Source organism: Vipera berus (assembly GCF_964194415.1).
Source record: "Vipera berus genome assembly, chromosome: 12".
NCBI lineage: Eukaryota > Metazoa > Chordata > Lepidosauria > Squamata > Viperidae > Vipera > Vipera berus.
The window spans coordinates 11,861,507-11,885,950 of NC_138215.1; the positions used below are offsets into that span (position 1 = coordinate 11,861,507).

Here is a 24,444-nt window from a genome sequence, read left to right on the forward strand (position 1 = left end):
TTATTTTATTTTATTTTATTTTATTTTTTGCAGTCTCACCGTCCTTATCCAGCGTCGCAAGGGCTGAGCCACGTTGCAGTAAAGCTGCAAAAAAAAACAAACCCACAAAAGTTGTAAGATTAAAACCACAACCTCGCAAGGGGGGAGGGAGGGGGAGGGGGTGAGCCACGTGGCAGTAGAGCTGCAAAAAAAAAAAAGCAAAAAAAAAAAGTTGCAAAATTAAAACCCACAACCGCGCTTCGCCCCCCAAACCCCCAGTCAATGAACGGGACATTCCCGTGTGAGCATGCGCGAGCAAGAGTATGTATTTAAAAAAAAAAAAGTCCACCGGAGACCCGATTTAGTAGTATGCCGCTAAACTCCGCCTCTCTTTTGCCAAGGCAGCCAATCAAGTAGGAGAGGGCGTGGCCGGCACGCCGGACAGGCCCGGATAAGGAGAGGTTGGGTTTTTTTTTCCCGCTTCCGGGAATGACACGTGCGAAGCCGGCTGCAGCCGGGTAAGGTTAAATGCGAGTCAGGAATAGTTGGGTTTGGGAGAACGTGGGGAATTTGCCGTGGGGCTGTGGGTAGGAAAGGGGGATCCCTCAAATAAGGGAGGAGGAAGGACCCTGTGGCTTTTTAACAGCTAGGTCAGGGGTAGGCAACCTCGGCTCTTTTATGACTCATGGACTTCAACTCCCAGAATTCCTGAGCCAGCTATGCTGTCTCAGGAATTCTGGGAGTTGAAGTCCATGAGTCATAAAAGAGCCGAGGTTGCCTACCCCTGAGCTAGGTCATTAATTGAAATGGTTAAATAAGTTGTATGAACAGTCATGGCTTCCTACTTTAAAAAAAAAGTTGGAATACTGTTTTTCCGCTTGCAGATAAAACGCCTTTTTTTTTTCTTCTATCCATCGACTTTCTTTTTTTTTTTCAGACCAGAGACTGCTCAATTCACATTATGAATCCTTCATTTCGTTTTTGAGTTGTTACACAACGACAATAAAGATAGTCTAGTCTAACTGGCTCACATCTTTCGTTTCGAGCCTTTATTAGCTCTCTTCTTAGCAGGTTCTGGAAAGCTCCTCCGTTCTACTTCCTGGTTTACAGGGTTTGTTTTTTAAAAAATAATTTATAATATAAAATTCTAAAGGAAATAGTAGGAAAGAAAGGGGGGGAGGAGAAGCGTAGAAAAGAAGAGAGAAAAGGGGAAAAATGTGTTGACTTCCAACTCCCTCTGCGGCAGTGGAATACAATAGTAATATCAAACCTCAACTTTTTTACTTTAACATAATAGTATAAACTAGCCTTTTCTATAACAACAAATCTAATTGGTAAAACCCAAAATCAAAGTTTCATTTTTTCCCCACCTCAAGCACAAAGTCTAGAAGTGGGTTCCAGGTAAGCCATAACCTGGTTTGGGCGACTGGGGCTTAATTTCTGTAAAGCCCATCCATTGTCTGTAAATCCTGGGTTGTGGCCTATAGGATCATGGTGATAGGAGATGGGAAACGTAAGAAGAGATGAAAGTCTATGGAGATTCTCAGTCATTCAGGTCATAGGTACCCCAAAGATGCTTTTTCATGAGGCAACTGGACTTTCATGTTTTTCTTTGAAGATTTAGGAAGCTTCTTGGATGACAAGTGAAACATCTTCAAAGAAAAACAAAACCCAGTTGCCTCTTGAAAAAGCATCTTTGGGAGAAGAGACGAAAGGTGAGACCTGGCTACGGAATGGTTCTCAAGCTTCCTAAGATGTTCTCAGAATTCCTCAACAGGAAAATTGTATCTGGGAATTGAAATCCACACATCTTAAAAGTTGCCGAGGGTGAGAAATACTATTTCTTATGTCCTTTAAAAAGAGAGAACAGCACGCGATAGGAATGTTTCTTTGTTGTTTGCTAAATGGTCCAAAATTGCCATGTAAATTTTGGGCCTAAGTATGTCATGTTAAGGGACGCAGTGGCTCAGTGGGTTAGGACGCTGAGCTTGTCGATCAGAAGGTCGGCAGTTTGGCGGGTCGAATCCCGAGTGCCGCGTAACAGAGTGAGTGCCTGTTACTCGTCCCAGCTTCTGCCAACCTAGCAGTTCGAAAGCACGTAAAAATGCAAGTAGAAAAATAGGGACCACTCCGGTGGGAAGGTAACAGCGTTCCGTGCGCCTTTGGCGTCTAGTCATGCCGGCCACATGACCACGGAGACGTCCTCGGACAAGCGCTGGCTCTTCGGCTTTGAAATGGAGATGAGCACCGGCCCCTAGAGTCGGAAACGACTAGCACACATGTGTGGGGGAACCTTTACCTTTACCTTATGTCATGTTGGTTTGTAACTTACTTTAATTGTAGCTGAATTCTGGCTGATAAGTGTCAACAAGCTTTTTATACTTTATAGATCTTGTTTTGAAGTCATACAAGATGATGCAGGTCTTGAGTGTTAACAGTTGCTTCTTTTTCCTTCTAATATTTTAAGTGCAGTGTTTATCATGCATTACAGGCCATTTCTCTTAGGAGGTAGCAGTTGTCATCGCCTACAAATTGAGCTTTACCTAAGGCTTTATAGAGTGTTTCTCTTGGGAGGTGCATTTATGTTCTTTTCTGGTCTCTGGAAGCTGGAAAATTATTATTACTATTCTCGTCACTATGGAGATTTTTACTTATTTAAGGCTGCCTAGTACTTGAATAAATCAATTTCCTGGAGTCTCATATTGCAATGAATTATAAGCTAATTAAACAGACTAGAACTGTTCTGCATAAACCACAAAAAATCCAAACTAGCATTAACAACTTACGATACTGTGGCTTTTAACAGCTAGGCCATTAACAGAAATGGTTAAATAAGTTGTATGGACAGTCATGGCTTCCTAATTTTGACACACTGCTTCATACCCGATAGAAAAGTTGAATACTGTTTTTCCGTTTGCAGATAAAACTTTTTTTCCCTATCCATCGAGTTTCTTATTCTCAGACCAGAGACTTGTCTCAATTCACATTATTCACATTTTTTTTTTGGTAGAATGTCTTCTAGCACCAAACTTGTGCCAGGGGTGATAAGCCCAACAAAGATCAACCAGGTAGATAGCCTGGGGAAGATGAATGTCCCGCTTGTCAAACGCCCCTATACCAGAACGGATCTAAGCCATAATCTCAATCAGCTTTGTTCGGATGACAAAGCTGGCATTCAGAAAAAAAAGAAAAGCCAGAGGCACCAGCGCTACATGATGCGCAGAGCACTGGAGCAGAGTGGACACCTGGCAGCCAGAACAAAGGAGACAGACCTCGTGAGGACCAGAGAGGTCTCTGAAGTGTTCTGGGAAAACAGAAGTTGCCAGTTTCTTCAGAAGCATGTGATGACAACTCAGGAGAATCCTTCCACATTTGGAGAAGCCGTGTCCATTTCCTCTGAGGAACTAGCCAGGCGGCCATCCTCTTCCCAAGGTCTTCAGAACCTGCTAGCCTGCCCCAACATCTCAGAAAAAAGGCCTAGCTCCTTCCTGCATCAGACGCCTCAGAAACCTGTGAAGCGTGTGGCCATTGACTGTGAAATGGTAGGCACGGGTCCTTCTGGAAAGACGAGCGAGTTGGCACGCTGTACGGTGGTGAGCTATGATGGTGATGTGATTTATGACAAATACATTCTTCCAGAATATCCAATTGTAGATTACAGGACTCGCTGGAGTGGCATCACCCTGAAGCACATGAGAAAAGCAATTCCTTTCAGGATTGCGCAGCGTGAGGTAAGCAAAAGGGATTAAGTTAGGAGTAGGCTCCATCCATACAATGTGAGGGGTTGAGAGATACGTAATAATGATTCAACCGGAATCTTCAATAAAGTGCAGAATGGTAGGCAAGCAACAATGCTTTTATTTTATTTATTTTATTTTATTGGATTTGTATACTGCCCTATTCCCGTAGGACTCGGGGCGGTTTACAGGGCAGTTAAAACCATGAATACAAAAAATTAAAAACAAATAAAACAAATTAAATTCAAGCCCCAAGAGTAAATCTAAATCTAAATCCATAGTCATAGCACTATAAAGTTGGAAGGAGCTATTTAAGCTGTACTCTGGCTAGTTCAGAAATTAGATGTGGTTTTTAAAAAATTTCCCTAAGTGTTCCTACAAATTTTCAAATATCTAGATTAATTGGGGGGGAAAAGACAAACGGTGAGTGGTTGAGCAGATGGATGGATGAATATAGATATCAATAGAAGAGACAGATAGATATAGAAGTGATAGAAAAGATAGATGAGAGAAATAGAAATAGTAGAAATGAGATAGAAATGATGGATATAATAGAAATAATAGATAAAAATAATAGAAATGGATATAATAGAAATAATAGATTGATAGAAATGATAGAAATGATTAAGATAAGAATAATAGAGATAGATAGGGAGAGAGAGATCTTGGTCTGCTTGTTATCGTCCTTTCCCGAAGGCTGTGGCTAATTAACCTTTTTCAACTTTCTAGATCATACAGATCTTGAAGGATAAAATAGTTGTGGGCCATGCTCTCCACAATGATTTCCGGGCCTTGAAATACTTTCACCCCCGGGCCTGGAGGCGCGATACAAGCCAGTGTCCTCTGTTGAAGAAGAAAGTGGCATCAACTCTGAAGCCAACCATGTCTCTCAAGAACCTAGCCGATCAGCTACTGCACAAAAACATTCAGGTAACTCGGCGTCTTTCATTTCCTCAAGAGCGCTGAAAAGCAGAATTATGCCGCGAAACCCTAGCATCATTTGGTTGCCTTACATCTGATAACATTGTTAATTTGATGGGAGGAGGGTTTTTTTTTTGCAGTTCAAGGATATTCCTTGAGATCCTTAAATATCCTGTAGTGCATCTTTGGTTCCTAATGAACGTAATTATGCGCCATGATCACCCAGTCACCCTTTTGGGGTTTAGCAAATGTATATATAAAATAAAATATGATAAAATCTCTCATCACCCAGCAGCGATGTGTTTGGGCGGATGAGTTGCTAAGGCTAATTTTTGCTCCAAAGCCTTATTTTGTTTCCAATGCCATTGTAACTTTGAACGGTCAGTAAACGAGGATTTACTTGTAATGTTCTGTGGCTTTTTTTCCCCCCAGGTTGGCAAACATGGGCATTCATCTGTGGAAGATGCTCAAGCTTCTATGGAACTTTACAGATTGGTAGAGTTTCAATGGGAGGGACTACTGACTCCGCGTCATCCCACAAGCCTTTCAGACAGCACCCTGGACAGCGATACGGATAATAGTTGCTACATGGATGATCAGTATTGGCCCAAGGACCTTGACGTAGATTGCAAATGAAGGTTGGGGTTTTAGAAAGAAATGGTAAAGAAATTAACCAGGCCCTTCTGAAGAGAGAGTGTGGTTAAACGTGAGGGTTTGTGTCTTTCAGCATCATCGAAGCAGTATTATTTAGATTTGTTTTCCTCAAAGGGTATAGATGCCAAAGAAAACCTTGAGCCCAAATAAGCTTTTTCAGTTGTGAACCTTTGAGCGCTGTGCCGAAACAAACTCCAGCTTTAAGCCTTTGAATGTTGAGGGAGAAAAGCTGATCCATTTCTTTTTCAGAAAGCTGCGTTCTCAATTCTTTTTTTGCTGAATGAGTGACTATGAGTAAACTGCTGAATCAGCCTAGACCTGGAGGGGAGGGATCCTTTTCAAGCTGATTGAGTTTCTTTCCTTTTACTCCAGGCCTAATTTTGGATTTACTGTCTCATTATAATGCTGAGTGGGGGGAAAAAAAGATGATGCGTATCCAATCTTAATGCTGTGGAGTCTACTTTGTGTGTGTGTGTGTGTGTGTGTAAAACACTGCAATTGATTTATGTAGTATTTTTTTCTTCTGTGTAAACCACCTAGGAATGCATTCATATGCTGAAATGTAACCAGAACCAATGGGTCGTGGTTACATTCAGTAACGTTTCCTGCTGGGATAATAGCTGCCAAAAAAAAAAGGTTTTTTATCCCTAATTGTGTTAGTGATAGGCTGATTTGCATATTTCAAAAGTTTCCCTGTTGATGACTACATCCAAAGGGAGCTTGGGACCACTTATGCGAAACATTTGATATCTTTCTGCAGCAAATTCCAGCTTTCTGCCTGGAATAATAGAACTCTTGAGTTGTTGCAAATTCCAGTTGAAGGATTATGATGCTGAACACACACACACACACACACACACACACACAAAAGAAGCAGGGAGGAACCCCACAGATGATCAAAGCTAAACTAGGCTTTCCAGAATATTAAACAGAAGTAGGAATTAGCCATCTCTTAAAACAAGTGTGAGTTAAGCATTGAACGTGAAAAGTTCCTCTCTTGTTCAATCATACTGTTCTCCTATCTGAAATCTGAAGTTAGAGCAGAGTCACCTTCATTGTTTCACAGTTGCTCATGACTTGGTGTTCAAATGGAAAAGCTCACCCAAAAGTCTCTGGTGCCTTCAGATTGAGTCAAAGTTCTCTTTGTTTAGAAATGGGAAACCCAGCATCCCACATGTTTGGAGATATTGCCTGGAACTTCTGAGGGTTGATAATTCATTTGGAGGGGGGGTGCCCGCCCGTGTGTGTGTGTGTTCGCCTGCGCGCGCGTGCGTGCATGTGCTGTCTTGGTGTGGTTTTTCTACCTGAAGCTGGATTGGCGACTAGTTAAATTTCTTTCATGCGCCTATGGCACCTTTAAATTAAATTGCACTGTAGCAATTGATGTTTTTTTTTCACATACACTGCATGCACATCAGAGAATTCTCAGCAAAACCACTGGCTGCTTTGTAGTTTGGGGTGGGGCAGGGAGGATACACAATTTCTCGAAAGAATGCCATTGTTTTACAAAGTACTCCACGGGGAATATTTCTTTGCATTCTGCCCAAAATTTCCCATTCTTCCTGTTTACTTCAAATGCTGGTATGTGGATTAACACTGCTTTAACTGCCTTAATTTTTTTTAAAAAAACCATCTTGATGTATTGAGTTGAATGTTTTCTTTGGTATCTGTATCTTTTTATGCATGAAAGATTCGTCCATAAGCTTCTGCCAGCTGGAATCTGAACTTATGGAGTGCACAAATAAGCCTGCTTCCTTTCCTTAAGTTTGTGTAAACTAAACCCAGGCCTTAATTCATAGAGTGGGGGGTGGGGGGGAAGGCCTCCGTGGTCTTCCTGAGATATCTAGAACTCTGGTTAAAAAAAATATCCAGAAGATCCAAAGGTTTCCAACTCCTGACATGAAGAATACTAATACTAAACATTGCATATTTTATTCATATGTATAATGGCCTGTATAATATTGTGTAATGAATAAATAAAGGTATTTCTGTTTGCATCAAAAAAATAAAGGCAGTCAGCTTGACAATGCAATGTCTTCCTGATGAAAAGAAGAAGAAAAAAAAATCTCCAGCAAGTTAGGAACCAAGACGGCAGAAAATCTTTCCTCTTTCTCACCAAGCAGCTCCGGTTTTTTTTGTTTTTCCCCTTTCCAACCTTTCTCTAGCACTATTTTACAAATGTTGATGGTCTTCCCTTAGAAGATTGAAACACTCTTTGGGGCAAGCCACAGAGAGATTTGTTGAAATGTCACCAAGAAGCTTCATTCTAAAGATGTGGCTCATTTAATCACTAGATTTCCAATTAAAGGGGAAAAAAGCTTTATACAATTCACAAATACATTTATTTTCCCTTTGACTTTCTGGGCTTTGAGAAACAAGATATTCAGATTTTCCAGACACAACTGCAGCAGTCTAAGGGATTTAACCATCAGCCAAATCTGTGTTGGTCATAATAAAGAGGTACCTCAAGACCACTATGGGCTCAAACCTCGACTAGTTCCAAGCTGACCTATGTCGCCTTCATTATTGCCAGCCTCAACACAGAACGATACCAAGTTTTATAAGTTCTCCCTCCTACTCCCCAAAAGATGTGCACGAAAAAATTAAGACCAGTCTTCTCCTGTCCTTCAACTTCCTTAATTCATGATGAGGGGTCATTAGTTGAAAAGGGAGCATCCTTGTCCTTAAAAGAGCCTGGGGAAATGTGAATGGGAAGTTCAGATGAGTGTCAGAATCCATTTATATCACATTTCATAATTGTATAGGTAGAACAACGTGCTATTTCTGGGGATTCTGCCATCTCTCCGAGGAGGGGGGGAGAGGATGGTTACTAAAGCGATTTTCAAACAACAGGGGATGTTTTACTGGGGAAGGGAGGGGGGACAGACAGGTCTGGATTGTATCTTCATTTACAACTGAAAAGGAAAGCAATAACCATAAAACCAAGGAGAGTTCCCTTTCCCATGGAAGGACCTGACACCTAGCAACTGACAACAGCCTGACCAAATGGATGAGGGGAGGGGCTGGAATGGGAATGGTTTATATAGGATTGAAATGTGACTTTTCTCAGATTCCGTCTTGTATTCCCACAATCGATTCCATCCTAGTAAACATTTTCCTTTTGGACTAAACTTGCATCCAAGAGTTCTTATTTCCTAAGATGTGGATTGAGGTGGGTCCTGACAATGAGTTAAATTCTGTGCCGAGAGGGCAGTCAGAGCAAGGTTGAAATGGGTATCTGTCTTTGGGGATTCTCAGTCATCCAGGTCACGAGTGTCCAAAAGATGCTTTTTCAAAAGGCAACTGGGCAGACTGAATTCTTCACCATTCTTCAGAACCAAAGAAGTTTCTTGGATGAGAAGTGAAACGCCTTCAAGGAAAAACAAAGGAAGTCCAGTTGCCATTTGAAAAAGCATCTTTGGGACAAGGATGAAACGGGTTCTCGCCAATAGGAAAATGACCTCTCCTCATCCCAACATTGCAGGGCTCAACAATTTGAATTACAAATGTGGGTCACTGGTTCCAGAGGTCCTACATCTGAATTGACAAAAACGGGCCCAAATTCCGAATAGTGTGATATTACAGAGGTTTTTAATGTAGGAGTGGTACAAAGAAGTGATATGAGCAGTGGTGAAGCCGTCCCACACTCTCCTGGTCTTCCAAAAAAAGGATTAAAACACAGCATTGTGTGAGGAGCCCCAAGGAACATGAAGCCGTGGGGCTTGATTATATATATATGACGTCTCCGTGGTCATGTGGCCAGCATGACTAGACACCAAAGGCGCACGGAACGCTGTTACCTTCCCACCAAAGTCCCTATTTTTCTACTTGCATTTTTACGTGCTTTCGAACTGCTCACTCAACAAACTGTTGTAGGTCGAGGAATATCTGTATTTGTTTTTTAATATTCTCATGTCTTGTTGAGCACCACCCAAGGCCCCTCTTTGAAGGAATGAGCAGTTCAGAAACATGACATATAAACAAATCAATAATACATCTAACTAGGAAGGAAGTCTCCGGATCTTCTTCGTTACCTCCAGCTTTCCTGCCCCATGATATGCAACACCCCAACTCTGGAGTTCTTCCAGGAAAAAAATATGGTCCTCAACAAACATGAATCGCCCCAATCCACCAGCACCACCACCTCCCAAGCTTGTCTTGTAAGACCCTGGCTGAGGCTGGTGTGCCATCTGCTGTGTCTATACAAATAAACTGGCATGTCAAGTGACTGATTCTTTCATTATGTCTCTCTCCCTCTCTCACACTCCTGGTGTTATTTTCTAACAACTCGTAGTTTTATATAGAACCGTAGCAAGTTAGCCTCTTTTTTTCCCTCTCTCTCTCTTTGAAAGGTTGAGCCAAGCAGATGGAAAACTCTGCTGGTTTTTTACTATGTTTTCCCCTAAAGTTTGCAAACTCAAATTTTAATAAGTACGTTATTGTCGAAGCACATTCTCTATAGCAATGCCACAGTGTCAGCATTTGAGGAGGTGGTTTAAGTGAGAATTGGCTAGCCAAAGATGTGAATCCAAAATAATTGGAGTGGTGGGACTTTGGGGCTACTGGGATACCTTACAGAATACAGAATAACAGACTTGGAAGAGACCTTGGAGGTCTTCTAGTCCAGGGATCCCCAACCCCCAGTCCATAGACCAGTACCGGTCCATGGCATGCCAGCAACTGGGCCGTGCAAACAAGCAAAGCCCCATCTGCAGAATGCAGGCACACACAAAACCATGCACCCTCCAGTCCGCAGAAAAAACTCTCTCCTTGTAACTGGTCCCTGGTGCCCAAAAGTTTGGGGACCTCTGTTCTAGTCCACCCCCTGCTTAGGCAGGAAAAACTATACCATTTCGGACAAAGATCTTGCTGCTGAAGCCTATTGTATGGGTACAGACATAATCTAGTCAAAGATTAACCATTCATAATTGAACAATGTGTGAAGTTTGATTAGTGTTAAACCTGGTTTGTTTGTTTGTTTGTTTGTTTGTTTGTTTGGAGTTTGGCTTTCTCTATGAACCAAGCCCTTTTGTTTGATCTATGATTCATTATATTGTAAACCCATTTCTTCAGTCATCACCTTAAATGCCTTAGGGAAACCCGAGATCAAGTATTAGTTCAGGATTCAGGACATCAACTCCCACCCATAAAACTGAATTAATTTAATAAATCAAAGATTCAAAATAACCACGGCTAGGATTATGAATGCAGGTTCTAATTAGCACATCAAGTGAACATGTGAATGAGTCTCCTATTAATTTTTGTAAGAATGAAAGAACTCCCCATTTACAACACCCACTCTTGAGAATTTCAGCTGTTTCCTTAAATTCTCCATACAGAATTAGAAGTGATTCAGTCATCTGATTATACCCAACTCAGAAAATCAAAGAATTAGCCTGTATAAAGGTAAGAGGCTGGAACTGGGTACTTTTTCATGTCTCTCAGATCCAGAGAATTGAGGCCCAGAATATGGTTCCAACACTGGGTCAACATACTCACCCTGAAGGGATTCATTTATACTGAGCCAACATCATGAAGAGACATTGCTACAGTATATTCCATCTTTCACAAAGGCTTCTGGAGTCAACTAGGATCTGTCCGTGGTACTGAGGATTTTTGTTTATCGTGTCATGCCCTAAGGCAGGGGTCTTCAAACTTGGCCCTTTTATGACTTGTGGAGTTCAACTCCCAAAATTCCTCAGCCAGCATTGTCATAAAAGCCACAAGTCATAAAAGGGCCAAGTTTAAAGACCCCTGCCCTAAGGACTCACATCAATAAAAGGACAATCAAGGAGAAAAGGAGGATATCAACTTTGTACAATACACAAAGTTCCTGTGCAACCCCCAAGTACATGCAACAAATCATTCCAATTGTCTGCACTTCAGACAAAGCTTTCCCCCACCCCCTTTAAAGGTCTACATTAGGCTTTAGTAACTGGCAACCCAAGTGAATTGGTTTACCAACCTACTATATATGTTGACAAGGATGGTGTGAGAAGAATTTATACAAAGCTTTTTGAACATTTCAAAATAGCAGCCTGAGAGACAGGCTGTAGCAATGGCTCACATTTGAGATCAGGGCTCCTATTAGCCCAAAGGTTGTCTTGGGTGTGGACTGAGATTTATTTTCTAAGCACAAAATAGATTTGACAAGATGAAATATCAAAGGCTTTCCCTATTTCTCCAAGCTACTATAATGAAACCTGTCTGACAGTTTTCTCCTCCTGGTAAGAGGATCCTTTTCTGAAACTTGGAAATATGTGCAGAGTTTGAGGTAGGATTGGATACAAATACTGCAATATACTCACCTATGTTATGACTGCTGCTTTGGAATTAAAAGCTAAAGGTTTCCCCTGTCTTGTCAAGTCTGATTCCAGGCAGCAGTGCTCATCTCCATTTCCTAGCCAAGGGAGCCAGCATTGTCCAAAGAGCCTTCTGTGGTCATGTGGCTGGCATGACTATGCCAAAGCACATGGAACACCGTTACTTTCCCACCAAAGTGGTACCTATTTATCTACTCACATTTGCATGCTTTCAAACTCGTAGCAGTATTCCTTTTAGTCTCTGGAGAATTAGAGCCTCATTGATGGTGCGTTGCGCGAGACTGATAAAATTAATTTGATTGCCCTTTCATGTTCATGTTTTGATAACCATAAGTAGGAACACTTTTTGGGGAACAACTCTGGCCATTTGACATGGAATTCTGAGAGCAACCGGCCTGGGGAAGCTAGAGTAACAGGATCTAGGCTGCAAAAGTTTGGATAACATTACATAGTAACAAAGAATTTTCTGTCTGGATTTTTGCAAAAAAAATATCCAGGTTGCTCTAGGGAAGCTTGGCATAGACCTAGAATTCCAAACTTGATGCCTTTAGAGTATTCATTGACCTCTTTATCCTATGTATCTTAAAATGTTTTTACCTAGTCTTTTATTAACCCTATCATTTCTTTTAAAAGAAGGCTATATGCACAGGTATTTGAACTTGTTTTAGCTTCAACATTCAAATGGGTTTCCTGTGGCTGACTATGTCCCAACATGAGAGCCATTTTATAAATCAGTAAGTCCACTGTAGACTTACTTATTTTGTAAATGCAATCATGAGAATGAAATGTGACCTCCCTCCCACCCACCCACCCACCCCAAAAGATTGATGTAGTCAGTCTTCAGGTTGACGGGCAAAGTGACTTGGTTTAAGGCAGTTTCCTAAGTCTGCACAATTAGTGGGAGTTTGGTGAACTTTTGTGGTGTTGACCTTCTACTTTCAAAGAAGCCCTCCTGAATTATTGAAGGGAGGCAGCTAGTTCTTTCAGCCTTGAAGCTACCTGCTTTCCAATGAGAACTTTGTGTGGGGAAAAGTCTTCGGAAATGAAATTTAAAATCTGATATTATCATCTATTCTTTGGAGAAGCCTCTTCAAACTCTATTGCTTGACTTGCCTCAAGGTTCTTTGAAAGTCTATCTGAAAGAATATTCTTTAAGAGCAAACATCCAGCTTGGTGACCAAATTGAACTGAACATTTTATTCATCGTTAGAACTCGTTGCTGGAAGTAGACTGCTATTAAATCAACTTCTGACTAGCAGCTGTTCAGAAGGAAACAATTGGAATGTAGCACTTTCCGTTGACACAAAGCATCTCCCATATGTATTCATTTTAAGTACTAACTTTAACCGTTTCTGCTAAATTACATCGTGTAGGTGGGCTTGGATGATAACTCCAAAAAAACTATAATTTTTTAAAATTTGTTTTGTATCTTTATTTTTTTAATCACCCTGTAAACCGCCCTGAGTCCTTCGGGAAAGGGCGGTATATAAATGTAATAAAATAAATAAATAAATAAATAAATAAAATAAACTCCCAAGATTCCTAGAGTACCTGCTGCCCAAATTTTATGTTCTGAACTGTCCATCCTATGGATGAAGAGAAGACCACATTGAAGAAATTATTTAATTATTTGGAGCTTTTAGTTTCACTCTTGCTTTAATTTCGTATTTCCTTCTTCCAATGTTTCTCTCTGGAACTTGAAAGTGATCACGGACAGCTCTGATTTTAGGCAAATTGAGTCAGCTGCTGAGAAGAAGAAGGATTCAGAGCAGTTAAGGCAGGGGTCTTCAAACTTGGCCCTTTTATGACTTGTGGATTTCAACTCCCAGAATTCCTCAGCCAGCATGGCTATCGTTCAAACCTGCCCACATGATATAAATTAGCAGAAACTGTTATAGGTATAGTTGCCCACCCCTAATGTAGAGTAATAATCTATTCTGCCAACTTTGTAAATATTAAGTAAACTTCACCCCAAAGAAAGTTCACAGTTGCAGCAAAGTATTTTTTTGCATCTGGAAGCAAGTCTTTCCACTGGTTAGTTGTCCTCACTCTTAGGAAGTTTCTCCTTAATTCCAGGTTGCTTCTCTCCTTGATTAGTTTCCATCCGTTGTTTCTTGTCCTGCCTTCTAAGGCTTTGGAAAACAGGTTGACTCCCTCTTCTTTGAGGCAGCCCCTCAAACACTCCTATCCTGTCACCCCTCGTCCTTCTTTTCACTGGACTTTACATACTCAATTTCTGTAACTGTTCTTCACCTGTTTTAGCCTCCAGACCCCCTAATCAACTGGTGGGTCCTGCCCAATTGTTGACCAAGTGAAATGCTACACCATCTCAACTAATTCAGGACATCACTTACATCAAGTCCGGGAGAGTAATTTGCATGTTTGTGCCTTGATTTTATGCAAATATTGATACTCTTTGCTTTTGCATGGGCAGAGTGACTACCTTATTCATAATGAATTGGAACAAAGGGGGAAGGCGAGCTTTTATCACTGAGATATATTATCACAGCTGCTGGGGCTGATAAGTGATGATGATGTCATGGAAGTGACCCTTTTCCTTTCCTTCCCTCCCTGCCTCCCCACCCCCAGAAGCAATAAAAAAAGGCTGGCTCAGTCTGAATTGCTTTTCTGTTTAGCAGCAACCTGATAATCCACCTAACACCATTCTGAATCCAAACTTCACCTCTTATCGGGTAGCAGCAATTTCCAGTAAGAGGCAAAGCTCACAAAATGGATTTCTACCTTGAGGCTGATTCCTCGGACTTAGAATTGCTCCATGAAATGTAATTGGATCAGAAAAACACACACACACACACACACACACACACACACACACACACACACACAGAGTTATGGTGGAGGGATTGTTTGCCAGCATACATTTCTAATCAACACCAACAAAATAATGTCCTTCTCTCCATTTACAGGAATTCAACTATAACCACAGCAAGTGACTAACTTTGTGTGATGTCAGAAGAGCTAAGTAGAATCAGACTTGATAGGATTTAAATTGGAAACCAACAGGACATTTCAGTGCTGAAGGAGAGTCTGGGAATCTGAAAAGCCATTTCAGACTTTTAAAATTAACCAGGAGTTAATTTTGACTTTAGCATAATTTTACTTTCTGCATAAAGGTAAAAGGGAAGAGGTTCTTCCTGACCTCCATGTGGGATGAGGAAGGGCATCTGCCCAATAAATGCTCAGCTCCATCCAATTGCCCTGACGATACCCCAGATTAAGGGGTTACAGGGTTGTTAAAAGGGGGTGTAAAGGAAAAAAGTAAAGGTTTTCCCTCTCATGAATGTGATACTCATCTCCATTTCTTAGCCGAGGGAGTCAGCGTTGTCCGAAGACATTCCATGGTCATGTGACCAGCATGATGATACACTGAAGCACATGGAATGCTGTTAGCTTCCCATCGAACTGCTACCTATTTTTCTACTTGCATTTGCATACTAGAATTTGATCTAGAATAGAATAGAGCTGGGGGGGACCTTGGAGGTTTACCAGTCCAGCCCCCTGCTCAAGCAGGAGAACTTATACCATCTCAAACAGGTGAATGTCCAGTCTCTTCTTGAAAATCTCCAGTGATGGAGTGCCCACGATTTCTTGGGGTAAACTGTTCCACTGGTTGATTGTCCTCACTGTCAGGAAGTTTCTCCTTAATTCCAAGGTTGCTTTTCTCTTTGATCAGCTTCCAACCATTATTTCTTGCCCTGCCCTTTGGTGAATAACCTGGCCCCCTCTGCCTTGTGGCAGCCCCTCAGATACTGGAATACTGCTATCATATCTCCACTATTTCTTCTTTTATTCAGACTAGCCAAACCCAAGTCCCGCAGCCATTCTTCGTACATTGTGGTCTCCAGGCCTTTGGTCATCTGAATTTTTTCCAGACTTTAAACATCTTTTTTTGTGATACGGTGACCCAAATTGCTGCAGTATTCGAGGTGTGGTCTTACTAGGGCTTTATGAAGTGGTACTAATACTTTGCATCAAACTGCCAAACTGCTAGAGGAGCAGGAGCTGTGATAGGTAATGGGAGTCCACGCTGTTGCCCAGTGCCTGGATCACTAACCCAAGCTGTCAGCTTTCAGCCTCTTTAACCACTGAGTCATCAACCCCCCCTCCCCCATATCTTTATGTATAATGAGCTTGAAGACAAAGCTCCATCACAGAGAGAAGCGGGGCACAATTAAAAATATTTTTTTAAAAAAGAAAAGAAACAGATGTGCTGAAATTTATGTATAAAATGAAAATATTTACCAATTTACCTGAAGTAAGTTTTTCTTCTGGAGTGTTACTTTGCCCTTTTCCTCCCCACTCTTGAGGACACTTTTGTGATCGTTTTGCAGCCTTGCTGATTGAGTAAAACATTTGAGTCACTCATTCGAAATCAAAACCATTTTAATAAATATTCACCCGCCCCATCAAGCAGTTCTTTAAAATTCAAAAGTGGCCAATTGTTTCCACCTTTTGGATTCTAACCAAGCCCAGGCACGGGGGTATGTGCCAGACTGCATTTTTGCTGATTATTTTTCTTATTGGTTGAAAATGCTGGCAGACATTTGCCTGAAGGGAAATATGATGAGTGACTGAAAGGGAAGGAACATTGAATTTAAGATGCCTTTCCAAGTTGTAGAAAAAGGTCCCCAGACAGGCCCACAACTCAAAAGCCTCATGGCTTCTGTTACTGTATTCTTCCTACTTCGAAGAGAAATTATTTGGAGGGGAAAGACCATTAAGCTTGCTACAGCCGTAGCAAATGCCTTGCAGTTCAGAGAAGATTGGAGTTGCTTCCAAGTGTTCTCCTTTTGCTTTGTGGCTTCATTCATTGGCATGAAGAGGGTTGTGTATGTAGCGCAATGCCAAAACCCTTCTGACTCATGGAACTGCTACCCTTGACCATCAATATAATGTAGCCACTTGGTTTTAGAAGTGGGGTCTCTGCTTGCTGGGCGCAGCAGCTTCAAAGAGTCGCTTTGTGGGAACCCTCAAAGTGAAACACTCCTCCTAAATTTCGCAACACCCCAAACTTGTCTTCTTCCTAGGAATGCAGAGCAACTTCCCTCTGCCTCCTATGAGCAAGCCTGGATACACAAACAAGCATCCTTCACATGTGCCTGTACATGTGGCTGTGTGCCAACCAAATTAGTTTATCCAGTTAAAAATAGAAATAAAAGAAGGAGAATCAGAGGAAGGGAGCGGGGAGAGTCATCAATGCCTTATAAGCTCAAAATGAACCACAACCTTGTTGCTGTGTGCGTAAAAGCCAGCAGGAGTGCCTGGTGTCTGGTTGGTTTCAAATGTATCCTGGGAACCAATGAGCAGTGCCGGTGTGCGTCCTAGCAACAACATTTCACTAATGAACACCCCAGGCATGATGAGTCTGTCTGGATCCTCAGAGAAAGGACCCAATCCTGTAGTAACAAAATCAGAGTGTTTGTGAAAGAAAGAGGAGAGAGAACAAAGGGTGATTTCTCTTCTCTTCTCTTCTCTTCTCTTCTCTTCTCTTCTCTTCTCTTCTCTTCTCTTCCCTTCCCTTTCCTTCCTTCCTTCCTTCCTTCCTTCCTTCCTTCCTTCCTTCCTTCCTTCCTTCCTTCCTTCCTTCCTTCCTTCCTTCCTTCCTCTTTTTTGATTAAGGCAATTTCTTATTGCTAAGATTGCAAAATGTTGATTTAAAACAACAACAACACTGGTTCATAGTCTTTAATATTAGCTCCTAGCAAGCAAAAAATAAACCGGGGATTTTTGCTGTTAAAATCTCAGTAGCAGGCACGGGCACCCACTCCTTGTATTTTAGAGGTGTCCAAAATGCCAAAATGGCAACTGTGATCATGCAGTCAAAGCCCTAACCCCCTTTTTTTTAATGCCCATTACATCACGCAGTTGTGGGCACCATCTTCAGTTTTTGATCCCTTCACTCACGGATGATCTCGTTAGCAGGATGGTTTTACTTTTATTTTATTTATTTATTTATGCCTTGGTGGACCAGTGGGCTAATGCCTCCTTAAGTAACACCAGCTGCCTGCAATTAGTGCAGGTTCGAGTCCCACCAGGCTCAAGGTTGACTCAGCCTTCCATCCTTCCGAGGTAGGTAAAATGAGGACCCAGATTGTTGGGGGCAATAAGCTGACTTTGTAATAATGCCGCTTGGGGGTGTGTGTGAACGCCCTAACAAGCAGGCATATACATAGAATGAAGGCTACTGCTAAGCTTGTAAGCCGCCCTGAGTCTTCGGAGAAGGGGCGGGATATAAATGGAATTTTAAAAAAAATATTTATTTAATTAAATTTTTATACCGCCCTATTCCCGAAGGACTCAGGGCGGTTTACAGGGCAACATATAATACAATATAAAAATAGTATAAAATTAAAATACATTAAATTAATTAAGCCCAACAATTAAAACAATATTAAAAGCTAAAACCCCTTCAGTCCAGGCCTGATAGATCAAAAAACCAGGTTTTCAGGTCCCGGCGAAATGAACGCAGATCGGGGGCGGTCCGAAGTTCCACCGGTAAATCATTCCAAAGGGCAGGCGCGCCCACAGAGAATGCCCTCCCCCTGGGGATCACCCGCCGGCACTCCTTAACCACCGGCACCCTGAGAAGGCCCTCCCTGTGGGAGCGCACAGGACGATGGGAAGTTGATGCCGGCAGCAGATGTTCCCTTAGATAATCCGGACCCAAACCATTTAGAGCTTTATAGGTCATTACCAGCACCTTGAATCTCACCCGGAGGGCAACCGGAAGCCAATGCAGCTCACGGAGAAGAGGTGTTACATGGGAGTATCGGGAAACTCCCATAACAACTCGTGCGGCTGCATTCTGCACCAGTTGAAGCCTCCGCATGGTCCTCAAGGGCAGCCCCATGTAGAGAGCGTTGCAGTAGTCTAGCCGGGAGGTCACGAGCCCATGGGTGACTGTGCGTAGGGCATCTCGGTCCAGATAGGGCCGCAACTGGCGCACCAGGCGAAGCTGGGCACGGCTCCTATATGGTCTTCAAAATTGAGCCGTGCTCTTGTTTTCCCCATACACTAACTGATAACGTTCTTGACTTTAGACTCTACGTTATTTTTAAGCCCATTTTATTCTGTGGTAGCTCTGGAGAGGTAAGTCCTCGACTTATGGTCACAACTGAGTCCAAATTTTATGTTGCCAAGACATTTCTGGAGTTTTGCCCCATTTTACAACCTTCCTTGCCACAGTTGTTAAGTGAATCATTGCAGCTGTTAAATTAGTGACATAATTGTTAAGTGAACCCGCCTTCCTCCATTGACTCTGCTTGTCAGAAGGTCAGAAAAGGGGATCACATGACCCCCAGGACACAGCAACAGGCATAAGTATGAGTCAGTTGCCAACTGTCTGAATTTTGATCACGTGATCATGCCAAGGTCGTAAGTGTGAAAAACGGTCATAGGTCACTTTTTGCAGCGCCATTGTAACTTTGAACAGCCACTAAATGAACGGTTGTAAGTCAAAGTCAATACTTTGATCCCCAGTACCCTTCCATTTATGGTCTGTTGGAAGTGAATATATGATTACTTTTGCTTCAGTAATATTACATAAGGGAAACGGAAAACAGATTTTTGCCCCATCCATACACGGTCCTCGTGATTCTTTTCCTTAGGGCTCTTGTGCAGCGTTGACGTGTTTTTCCAAAACCCAGCCTGTCTGTCTTTAAAAGCCCTCTGAAGAGTAAATGTTGTTACCGTGGGGGAAGCTTTTATTTTATTTCTAATCTACACACTCAAGTTTTTAAGTGTTCTTCTGGATACATTTCAGAACACAGTGCATCAAGAGAAAGAAAAGGGAGAAGGAGAAAGGAAAAAAGCCGTGTGTATTAAGACTACAAACATTTCAACCTTTGTCAAGAAGCAAATCAGACTAAATCCAACAGGGTTTTTCTCTTGAGTCGGCAGCATCATTTGGAGTCTTAGGAGTAGTTATGGTCATGTTGCAACTCAAACTTCACTTGCCCGATGTGGAAAATTTTCTCTCGGCATTTTTTTCCCCCTACTGTTTTTCATTAGAATTTAATGGAAGAGAAACGACTTTTGGAATTTTAAAACATGTTTTTAAAGAATAGAACTTGGCTGACATTCCTGTGGCAAAGCATCCTGGTTTTGCAGTTGCAAGGTGGCCAAACTTGTACTTTTACTTTACGACATAGAATCGTCGGGCTGAAAGGGACCTCAGGGGTCTTCTAGTCCTTCCCCTTGCTCAAGGCAGGAGACTAATTTTATTTTTTTAAATTTATTTTCTTTTATTTGTATCCTGCCTTTGTTATTTTTACAAATAACTCAAGGCAACAACTGATACCATCCTGGGCAAACGGTTGTCCAGTCTGTTTTTGAAAACCTCCAGTGATGGAGCACCCACAGTTCCAGAAGGCAAGCTATTCCATTGATTAATTGTTCTCCCTGGCACAAATCTTCCATGTTCAATTTCTCTTTAATAATCCTCCACCTGTTACTTCTTGTCTTGCCCTCTGGTGCTTTGGAAAACAAGTCAGTACCCTCTTCTTTGTGACAGCCCCTCAAGTCCTGGAAATCTTTTATTTACTTTCTTGTTTTAGAAAATGTACATGCCCGCCCCCAAACTCCCATCTTAGCTATGAACCCTGGAATAGCAAAGAGCTGGAGAAGCTTCTTGGATGAGAAGCGAAATGTCTTCAAAGAGAAAAAAAGTTGGCTTGTCAAAAAGCACTTTTGGGACCTGGAATACTAACCACAAAAATAATATAATAAAGCCCCTATAAAGCAAGACAAAAGCAGAATTAAAATAATGCCAATACAATAGGCAAGGCATCATCTATACTACTGCCTTGACTTCCTTTATACAATAATCCCTCCACTGGAGGTTTTTAAGAAGAGGCTAGAGAGTCACTTGTCTGAAATAGTAAAGGTTCTCCTGCTCAAGCAGGGGGCTGGACTAGAAGACCTCCAAGGTGCCTTCCAGCTTCTATTCTATTCTATTCTATTCTATTCTATTCTATTCTATTCTATTCTATTCTATTCTATTCTGTTCTGTTCTGTTCTGTTCTGTTCTGTTCTATTCTATTCTATTCTATTCTATTCTATTCTATTCTATTCTATTCTATTCTATTCTATTCTATTCTATTCTATTCTACAATTCCGTTCCATTCCAGTCCATTCCATTCCATTCCATATTCTATTCTATTCTATTCTATTCTATTCTATTCTATTCTATTCTATTCTATTCTATTCTATTCTATTCTATTCTATTCTATTCTATTCTATTCTATTCCATTCCATATTCCATTCCATTCCTATTGTATTCCATATTCCATTCCATATTTTCTATTCTATTCTATTCTATTCTATTCTATTCTATTCTATTCTATTCTATTCTATTCTATTCTATTCTATTCTATTCTATTCTATTCTATTCTATTCTATTCTATCTTCTTGGTTTCCCAACCTGCCATTCAATCCATGCAAAGCTAGCAGGAGGAAATATCTCCCCTTGGGTTTTACAATATGATGTGGCTGTTTCCATTAAAGAAATGTCCTGCCCTTGAGAAAAGTTGGAAAATTCCTCCTCCTGCTGAAGAAATGTGCGCTCTCTCTCTCTCTCTCTCCACACACACACACACACACACACACACACACACCCCTCCAGCTCATTTCTCTGTCCACAATTTTCTTGTAAAATGTCCAAAGGTCATTTATACCCAGCAGTAGTAGTGCATGACTGTTAAATTCTGCTTCTCTCTCTTTTTTTTCTTTCTTTCAAAAAAGCCACTGGGTGGAACCATCGGACTGCTTACAGTCTGCCCAATATGTTCTTTATTAAGGCTGCTCCAAATTGAAAACCCATTCGGAATCTAGGACTGTCCTTCTCCTCTTGAAATATTGCTCATTTTCCAGAAAGAAAGAAAAAAAAGCAGCCGGGGCGGGTGTGGGGGAGAGATGGTATAAACCTGGCACAGAACAATCAAACGAGAAGGCAAATCAGAGAAATCGGCGGTGGTGCCTGCTTTTTGGAATGAGGTTTCTCCCCCTGAGATCCAGATGGGCCTTACCCGAGTGGCATTCTCAAGGACCGTAAAGACCCAGCTGTTCTCCAGATTTTGTGTGAAGGCGGTTACAGAATAACAGAGTTGGAAGGAAGCTTGGAGATCTTCTGGTCTATTAGTTGCCATCCATTGTGTCTTACCCTGTTTTCTGGTGCTTTGGAAAACATATTGATTCCCCTCTTTTTTGTGGCAGTCCCTCAAATGCTGGAGCATCGCTATCGTGTCTCTCCTAGACCTTCTTTTCACTGGACTAGACACCACCCAATTGTTGCAACTGTTCTTCATAGGTTTTAGCCTCCAGACCCCTAATAATCTTTGTTGCTCTTCTCTGCATCCTCTCTGTGGTTGGTGCCCACCTTGCTGGATGCTAGTTGTTAGTGTAATTTTTGAGGTTTCCCAGAACCACCATCTTTTCTTCTTTTTCTTGTCCCAGTCTGGTTTTGTTGTCTGTTTGCTTTTCTTATATAGCTTTTAAATTATTTGATGTGTTGTGAGCCCCCCCCCAAAAAAAAGTGGTTTAAAGGTGTTGCAGCATCAAATGGATTCTTCTTCTTCTTCTTCTTCTTCTTCTTCTTCTTCTTCTTCTTCTTCTTCTTCTTCTTCTTCTTCTTCTTCTTCTTCTTCTTCGTCTTCTTCTTCTTCTTCTTCTTCTTCTTCCTCTTCTTCTTCTTTCTTCTCCTTCTCCTCCTCCTCCTCCAAAGAACATTAGCATATTTTGTTTTTAAGATGGAATGGAAAAGCTTTTATGATCTAGACTGTTGCTCAAAATGTCCATGTTTTGCAAAGGAAAAATTACTTAAAGGGGTGTTTCCACTGCAAACAGCTTACCTGTTGCCTCAGAGAACTGGTGTTAAATGGGGCAACACCAAGATGCCCTTTTAGAGAAACAGTTGGCCATGTCATAGAAAAACAATTATGCAAACATTCTAAACTCACATCCTGCCCTCCCAGTTTCTGAATATAACAACTCTTTTTGAATCCTAACTGTTTATCCCCAAATGTGGAAAAACAGATTTATCTCCTAATGGAAGAGTAGGCAATGGAAATATCCTGAAATGCACTTTCTCAAGAATATAAACTATTCCTAATGTAGATGAGAAAGAAAAAAACACTGTACAGATTATTTAAATTTACTGTACCAAGTTGCATTTATTGCTTACACTGTAGGAATTAGAAATTTCTCTAGAAAAATCTGTATAGAATCTTGTAACTTTATTGCCTTGCATAGACATTTTTTTATTAAAGAGATTTTCCACAGAATAAAAACAATATAATATTTGAACCAAAGAGAAAAAAGAACAGGGGAAAGTAATATGGAAGGAAAACAAATTGAAAGAAATAGAGAAGAAACAAAAAGAAAAAAAGAAAAAATAATAAAGATGGCTTCTAATCCTGTTAACAGCAGTTATAAGTACATTTATCTTTTACCCTCTCTGTTTTAAGGTTACATTATAATTTTCTTCTTTCCACGATCTCCCCCTTATAATCATGACACCCATAAATCACCAGTTCATTTTTTTTATTTTTTTATTTAGCAAAAATGACCATCAGTGGTTTCCAGTCACTAAGAAATGTAATCGTTGATCTTTCTCTAAGCAAACAAATTAATTTTTCTATCTCTGCTAGTTCCATCATCTTGGCCAGAATCTTGTACTCATCTAAGGATTATTTTATCAGTTTTCCTTTCCCGCCCCCCCAGCTCAGACTCTTGTTCTAAATTGTTACATCACTTTAAAGCAGTTGCTGTGCTATTAAATTGCTGTGGTCAGTATATTTGAATTGGACACACAGGCCCTAAGTGGTAGGCTAGCAATCTTCTTGTACTTGCTGAACCCTTTTCAAAGGTGTTGCCAAATTTCCCTGCTGTAATGACCCAGATTTGTCAATTTTGAGAAGGAAAGTACATGAAAACTGTGCAGTTACTGTAGGCAGGTGTGTGTGTGTGTGTGTAGGAAGGGAGGGAGGGAGGGAGGGAGGGAGGAAGGAAGGAAGGAAGGAAGGAAGGAAGGAAGGAAGGAAGGAAGGAAGGAAGGAAGGAAGGAAGGAAGGAAGGAAGGAAGGAAGGAAGGGTCATCTACCCCCCAAAGGTCATTCTTCCTCTTCTAAATAGATTTAAAAACAAAATCTGACAACAGAGTCTCCTGCTCAAGCAGAGGTTTGGACTAGAGGACCTCGAAGGCCCCTTCCAACTCTGCTCTTCTGTTAATTCTGCTATTACATCCACTGATTGGAATTGCACTGAGCTTCAGCAGCCAAAGGCCCTCTCACCCATTTGTGAATGCAGTCTGCATGAAACCTAGCAAATGTGTTCTGACTCACAGGGCTGGAGATGTCCTGGAAACCCCAGGATGCTGAGTCAGATTATGGGTTTTTTTCTTGTTCAGGCCTTCCAGAGTTAAGACCCATCAGCTTCAGAATATATTGCCTCCCTCTTCCTTCCCAACCCTAGACATTCTGACTCCTCTCTTGATGGGTTACCCAGGGCAACAGGGTGGTTTTCGCCAAAACTCTCACTTTGCTTAACATTTTGTACCTTATAAGGTGTTTTTGCACTGAGATGCAACCTGTGCATATTTCCACATTGGTGGTGGTGGGGAGGGGGAACCCTCCTCCCTATGTTTCCTTCTCCCACCCCACCCGCAGCTTCAACTTGCTGAATGATGTATCCCAAACCTTTATTTCCTACAATTTGCTGAAGAGCGTTGAAAGCACAAATAATCCTAGCTTGTAAAAGGGAACGTTTACTTCCCTCCCCCCTCTAATTCAGTTTGACTCCTGCTGATTCAAATG

The 24,444-nt window shown here is 41.4% G+C and overlaps 1 protein-coding gene across 2 annotated transcripts; it reads left to right on the forward strand.

Annotated features, from left to right (window-relative positions):
• Positions 1-471: 471 nt before the first annotated feature.
• AEN (apoptosis enhancing nuclease) lies at positions 472-7,300 on the forward strand. 2 transcript variants are annotated; one of them, XM_081337395.1, is made up of 4 exons: positions 472-497; positions 2,990-3,710; positions 4,446-4,646; positions 5,070-7,300. In XM_081337395.1, exons 2-4 carry the CDS (start codon positions 2,991-2,993, stop codon positions 5,271-5,273), a joined length of 1,125 nt encoding a protein of 374 aa, XP_081193521.1. In that variant the 5' UTR covers positions 472-497; position 2,990; the 3' UTR covers positions 5,274-7,300. The 2 variants fall into 2 exon arrangements, with proteins under 2 accessions (XP_081193521.1, XP_081193520.1); XM_081337394.1 differs by lacking the exon at positions 472-497 and adding an exon at positions 1,668-1,806.
• Positions 7,301-24,444: the final 17,144 nt, after the last annotated feature.

Bases quoted from the DNA above. Each gene is read 5' to 3' on its own strand.
- AEN (XM_081337395.1), top strand. From the start codon at position 2,991: ATGTCTTCTAGCACCAAACTTGTGCCAGGGGTGATAAGCCCAACAAAG. The intron at 3,711-4,445 runs GTAAGCAAAAGG...TCAACTTTCTAG, and splicing joins TCAGGATTGCGCAGCGTGAG to ATCATACAGATCTTGAAGGA. The intron at 4,647-5,069 runs GTAACTCGGCGT...TTTTCCCCCCAG, and splicing joins TACTGCACAAAAACATTCAG to GTTGGCAAACATGGGCATTC.